This window comes from Acanthisitta chloris, unplaced genomic scaffold, assembly GCF_000695815.1.
Source record: "Acanthisitta chloris isolate BGI_N310 unplaced genomic scaffold, ASM69581v1 scaffold4267, whole genome shotgun sequence".
Lineage (NCBI taxonomy): Eukaryota > Metazoa > Chordata > Aves > Passeriformes > Acanthisittidae > Acanthisitta > Acanthisitta chloris.
This window is the reverse complement of record NW_008683032.1, coordinates 23,145-29,622: the sequence shown is the minus strand read 5'-3', so window position 1 is coordinate 29,622 and position 6,478 is coordinate 23,145. Positions and strand designations below refer to the sequence as shown.

General features: G+C 39.7%; 1 protein-coding gene across 1 annotated transcript in view; it reads left to right on the top strand.

Moving 5' to 3' along the window:
• Positions 1-213: 213 nt before the first annotated feature.
• The window catches only part of LOC103806071 (fibroblast growth factor receptor 2), a gene marked incomplete at its 5' end in the record, with an annotated part of 29,094 nt that continues 22,829 nt past the window's right edge, over positions 214-6,478 (top strand). The window contains 2 exons of the mRNA XM_009078742.1: positions 214-361; positions 4,283-4,479. Of these exons, the coding sequence (XP_009076990.1) occupies positions 214-361; positions 4,283-4,479 (345 nt within the window). The remainder of the gene's footprint in view (positions 362-4,282; positions 4,480-6,478) is intronic.

Genomic DNA, 6,478 nt, shown 5'->3' with positions numbered 1-6,478 from the left:
CGCTGCTGTTTTCTAACTCCTCATGTGAGGCCTCGGATGTAAAAAGAACCAAGCAACAACACCAAACGTCAATAAACCTCAAATCCTCGATGTTGTGATGCTGATACCTGGAAGGCTTATTCTTATGATGTGTTGGTGGTGGGACCATAGACAGATTGGTGTCCGTTTTGGGCAGCAATGACATTGTTCTCCTGTGTTATTGGTCTATTCTAGCATTCGGGGATAAATAGTTCCAATGCTGAAGTGCTGACACTGTACAATGTGACAGAGGCGGACGCTGGAGAATATATTTGTAAGGTCTCCAATTATATAGGGGAGGCCAACCAGTCTGCCTGGCTCTCTGTTCTGCCAAGTGTACAAGGTAACAACGTTTTTTAAAGCAAGCTGGATGTAGAAGCTGGAAAAATGGTGCTTTGGGAGACTGCAGGCAGCTTGTAGGATACTCTTTGGCCTTGTGGTATATGTATAATCCTCCTTCGGTGATGCAACTGGTATTACACCAGCAGCCATGGAAAAATTCCCACAATATTCTGTGTGTACTGTAAGCACTGGTTTCTGATGTTGAGCTTTTATTCCCTCTTTGATGTCTTTGTGTCTGTGCGTTTATGTCCAGTTTTGTTGTTAATTCTGCATACTTTGCAGTTCACATATAGGATACTCATTGAGTAACAACATGATTAGTGTATATTTATATATATACATAGGTGTGCATAGATATACACACATATAGATATGAGCTGTTCACATAAGCACCCACTGAAGCGTAAGTCAGCTCACTTTAGTCACTTATAATTTCCCATGCCACCTGTGTCCATGCAGGATTGGACAGTTTTACAGTTGTTACTCACCCATTACTAACTGGGTAGTTACTCAGCAGCAGCAATAAAGACTCACAACCATGTGACTACAGTTCAGACCTAAATTTACCTCAAAATGGTCTGGTCAAAAGGCTTTTATTTCCTCATCATGGGTTTCAAAGTAACATTTTTGAATGCTACAGAGAAAAAAAGCAGCAAAGATTAATTTCTCTATATCTCCATCACAGAGAGCTTGATGCTGATTCCCTGATATATCTATCTTGGGACAGCTGGGAAGTTGCAGGTCTAAGATTGACTGCATTTGTATGAGTTTGAATAATCACTGATACTTGGTTTGGTGCACAATGACTTGTCAAGACAGAGATTTAGCAAGTTTGGAAGATGACCAGAAAAAAAGCCAAAAGCAACCCACCAGATCTTCCAGATTTTCAGTTTCTAAGATTTAGTAAAATATATTTTATTTCCATCTTCTGCTTCTCAGGTGTTTGGGGTCTGTTTTTCCTCCCATCTGTGAGAGCCACAACTGGTTGATTTTGAATAAAATTTGAGATACCTTCCACTGTGCTTCTAAGCAAACCACCAAATATTGCCAGACTTCAAATTAAAATAAGATTTGACAATACTGCACAGCACGAAAGTGCAGTGCAGTGGGTGATGCAAGGATCATATACTGCTTAAGATGGATACTAAGTTGTGTCTTTTGGAGCAGAATTCACACCTTTTTTTAAAAATCCTTTTAGAATATGTTTCTAGAGTGAACTCTTTGCCCTGAAACAGGTATCTACATGTGAAGGATCCCACATTCTGTCCTACTTTGTTTTCTCTTTATTTCTTTCAACCTTCTTTAATTAAAAAAAGGAGAAGGCAAAACAAAAAAAAAAAAGCTTTGTGGGTTAATTTTTCCATGTCATTTGATTGCATGCATGTTTAGGTGGTGAGTTTAGGTCTGGTGAAGGGTGTTGATTACTTTCTGAGGTGAGCTGGGACCTGTTGGTAAACGCCTTTTGGATGAGGGATTGTGGATGGGGAAGGAGCTTTGCATCTCTACACCTCTGCCTTTACAAAGTGCAAAGCCCTGTGGCTCCATCTCCCTATCCACAAAAATTCTCTCGATGTCTAGCTTTTTCTCTTGCTTCCCTCTTTTGTTTTTTTCTAGGCTGCCGGTGTTAACACCACGGACAAAGAAATTGAGGTTCTCTATATACGGAATGTAACTTTTGAGGATGCTGGGGAGTATACATGCTTGGCGGGTAATTCTATTGGGATATCCTTTCACACTGCATGGTTGACAGTTCTGCCAGGTATACACTGCTCTCTTTCTGTGGTTTTTCCTCTTTGTTTTTTCCTTTGTTGATTGCTGCAGAATTAGCACAGCTTCTGTCTCAAAAAAAAAAAAAAAGGACTTTTACAATGATTTGGGGTTTTTTAAACACAGTTGTCTCAAGCCAGTGAATCATTTTGTTATATATTTGCAACTCTAAAAAGCTAATAATAACAAAAAAAAAGAGGGAGGATTGTAAGGCTATTGCCTTTAATTGAAAACTTTTTACGTCTGTTAAATGTTCATCAGAAATGCTAAGGAACTGCTTTTCCTTAGCACTTCAGTGAGATAACTGAAAATCAGCACATAAATCATTGTAAACTTTTTCAAGAGGATGAAATTCATTTTATTATGAAGTTTGGAACTAAATTGGCCACAGTTGTGTATTGGTTCATTCAAATACCTGAGCTATTCAGTGTGCTTAAATTCATTTTTACCTATCATGCAAATCTCTTATGGAAATTCTGGTTTTAATGCCAGTGGATCTTGTACAGAAGCAGTGCCTTCCATACCTTGGGAATCGGCTCCGTGCATCTTTAAACATTGCATGCTCTAAGAAAACAAGTAGTCATTTGCTTTTACTGCAAAGCATGTCTTGCTGTTCTGGGGTTGATGATGTTTCTGTCCTTAAAAGAAACAAACATCAATGTGCTTTATTGCCTGAAAATTGTTATCAGCTGTTAGAAGATGTAACTGTAGCTGGTTTTGACACTAGTCAAATTTTCTCTTTTATAACTGTTGGCAGCTGCCTCAGGAGTTCCTTTGAAAAACCATGAGTCACCTGAGGTTTGCTGGGTCATCTTGTGCTTAGCATTTATTAACTGCTACTCCTAAGGAAAAGGGACAAAACCTGCATGTGCACATTGCTGAGGTTCATAGTATGGGAGTGAAACATTCTCACTCTCTGCAGATCAATTCTTACCCTTTATTAAAATATATTGAACAAGGCAACTTCATTCCATCTCACTCTTACGTGAGCACGGAGCCTGCATGGTCTGGCACCAAGCAGGCAGAGCAGTGCTTGTGTAGAGCTTGCTTCTGCTAGCAGTGTTTGCATTTGGCAAGTGCTTGAACAGCAGTTTTTAAAACCAATTTTCTTGAGTAAAGTATTTTTATAAGCCTAGAAAGGCCCAAGAAAATTTCAGCTTGACCGTGCATTGCTTGCGGAGTGACCGCTGATTGCTGTGGAATGCTGTTTATCTGGGGGTTGAATCCCAGATAAGGGATTAGGGACAGTGTTTGCACATCTAACTGTCTTGAAGATAATTTCAAAATGGTTTCAATCAGAGTAACAGCTATGTAAAACCACTCCCACTAAAATCTAATCTCATAGACCAGTAACCACTGATGAGGTTACCTGAAAAACTCACTCCTCCCCAAAGAGGACTCGTTAATTAATGTGCTGCTAGTAGTTCATTTTTCACCTGAATAATGCTGTTTAGTCCAGCACTGAGCTGCTCAAAGGACCTCGTGGGAGTTGGGCACTCAGCATGAGGTGCAACAGGTTAAGCAGCTGGGAGCCAGGTCCTTGAAACCCTTTTGAAACCCTTAACCCAAGTTTCTAGACATGATGAGGGACTGATTCATACTCCCTTCCCTCTGTATTTTGAGATCCTACTGAAATCTTGGGTAACCAGGCAATGCAGACTCAAGCCCAAACGTCTATTTGTGAATTTAGACACTTTTCTTTTGACCTAGCTAAATCAATATTTTATTTTTAGATGTGTTTTCATGTTGTTCAAAAGAATTACAGTGCTTTTGATGTTTAACTCAAGTAACAAAATGAAGCTGAGCCTAGTTTGAACCGTTTTTTTTTTTCTCCCTCCAAGTTAAGCTTGATCATCCAATATTTCTATGTATACGTCTAGACAGACGTGTATATGTCAATATATGCATACATAGGTGAACAAGCTAATGCTCAGTGGCAAACTGAGAAGTCAAAGCAGTGATGTGCAAGGGGAATTACTCTCAGATTACAAGATGGCCTAAACCTTCACAGTATTCTGTATGCCACACAGTCACTGCAAGAACTAATGATATTTTACCATTTCAACTTGTTCCAAGCTCTGTACCGAACGATGCCTGTACTGTGTATGCTAACTCTGTGGCATGATTATTCCCTCCTAAAAACCTTCCAATCCAGCTCCTGAGAAAGAAAAAGAATATCCAACATCTCCAGACTACCTGGAAATAGTCATTTACTGCATAGGGGTCTTCTTAATTGCCTGCATGGTGCTGACGGTCGTCCTGTGCCGCATGAAGAACACCACCAAGAAACCAGATTTCAGCAGCCAACCTGCTGTCCACAAGCTGACCAAGCGAATCCCTCTGCGCAGACAGGTAACAGAAAGTAGATAAAGAGTTCAAAAAAACTTTTACCAAACATTTAAGCCAGCACATCCTTCTGAGAAAAGCTTCGGAAAGGGGAAAAACCAAAAAGCGTTATACCAAATTGCAGTAGGGGTTGGGTTTAGCCTGGCACGGGAAGAAAGTACATCTTAGCACAGTGATGTGTGTCTCAAGAAAAGGGAATCAGGGCAGGGCTGTTAGGGGAGAAATGTGAAAAAAAAAGGAGTATGTTCTGTATTAGTAGTCTATAGATGGAAAAAATGTATTTAAAGAATTTTGGGGCCTGATCCCACAGCTTGTTGAAGTCAATGGAAAAACTTTTACTGACTTAATGGACTTTGGAACAGAATCATACTTAATTGTATATTTATAATGTTTCTAAGGTGATTATTATTGTGGTAACTAGGTACCAGATACAGAGAGGTACTTTTCAGGAAGAATTTTGAAGACCAAGGGGAGGGGAATTTTGTAGCCAAGCAGCCAGAGAACACCCCAAAATAGAAAAAAGACTGTAAGAAAGTAAAAATAGGGGAGATACTATATCAGACCTTGGACAGTTTGATTAAGATGCTGATGCTTTTGAGCAAGAAACAAAAGTAAATGTCAGATTTAAAATACACACAACAGCATTGCATGAGTTATGTTTTGCAATTGTTTATGGCTGGCAAGGAGCACCTCTGGAGAGGGCAATGCCACAGGCAACAAACCAGTTGAACGAGTAACAGGACTTTGGCTTTATCACAGGCCATCACTTGCCAAAGCAGCCTCCATTCCCACATACTATCCTTTCCCGAAAGACTTGTGTTTTTAGAAGCTGGAGTTAAGTTAAAGTTCTGATTTTCTTGCAGCAGGTCTTCAGATTAGACCTCTGCACCCACCAAGTCCACCTTCTGCTTTCAGCCTTGCAAGGAGGTGTTGTTGGCATCTGGGGCTGTGGTTCATCTCAGCATTCAAAATAGGGACCAGATCGGGGGCTTGGATCCAGGCTCTGGTCAGGGGGTTTGGATGTGACAGTTCAGTCTACACCATGAATAGGTTGTGCAGATTTTCTGCAGATTGGTTTTACAGCCTGCCCAGAATATTGGCATTGTCAGAGCAATTCATGTACCTTAAAAGTCATTCTTCAGTGTGGTTCAGTGTTTGAAACCAGGTGCGTGAGCACACAAAGTGGGAGATTTTGAACAGTATTACTTTATCTGAACCCTTGTTTCATAGTTTCTGAATTATCTGGGTTAAAAATACCAGGAAGTAGTGATGCTTTAGCCATCTTCCTCTGAAGGGCAGTGTTTGACAGTCTTGAGGGTAGGGGACACGAACTTTGTCCAATCAGAAAAATATTTGATTTATTTTAAGAACAAAAGTGTTTATTCTTACTATTCTTTCTTTGGTTTCTTTTGGTTTTGGTGTTTGGGTTTTTTTTGCGTGTGTGTGTTTTTATTGGCTTTTTGTTTGTTTCTTTTTTTTTTTCAAATTTTATGATTTTACTTGAATATCACTTGGAAGAGGAAGGACTTTTGAATGTGAGTGTATCAGAAAGAGTGATGGGAAGCCCTCAGCTGAATTCACACATCTCTCTGGCTAGAAATCTGTGCAGCTTTCTAGACAAAGAAGGCTTTTCAAATGCTGTATACATAGCCAGAGAGAGATACAGATCAGCTGCTTAGATAGAAGACATTTATTAGATTTCTGCCTGAATATGAAAGGATCATAATGACTCAGAGAGAAGTTGATGGAATAAAAAAATACCTAGGGTTTGGTGTGAGCTCAGATCTCTCTGGCTAGAAATCTGTGCAGCTTTCTAGACAAAGAAGGCTTTTCAAATGCTGTATACATAGCCAGAGAGAGATACAGATCAGCTGCTTAGATAGAAGACATTTATTAGATTTCTGCCTGAATATGAAAGGATCATAATGACTCAGAGAGAAGTTGATGGAATAAAAAAATACCTAGGGTTTGGTGTGAGCTCAGTTGTGTCACTTGAGCTCCTCAG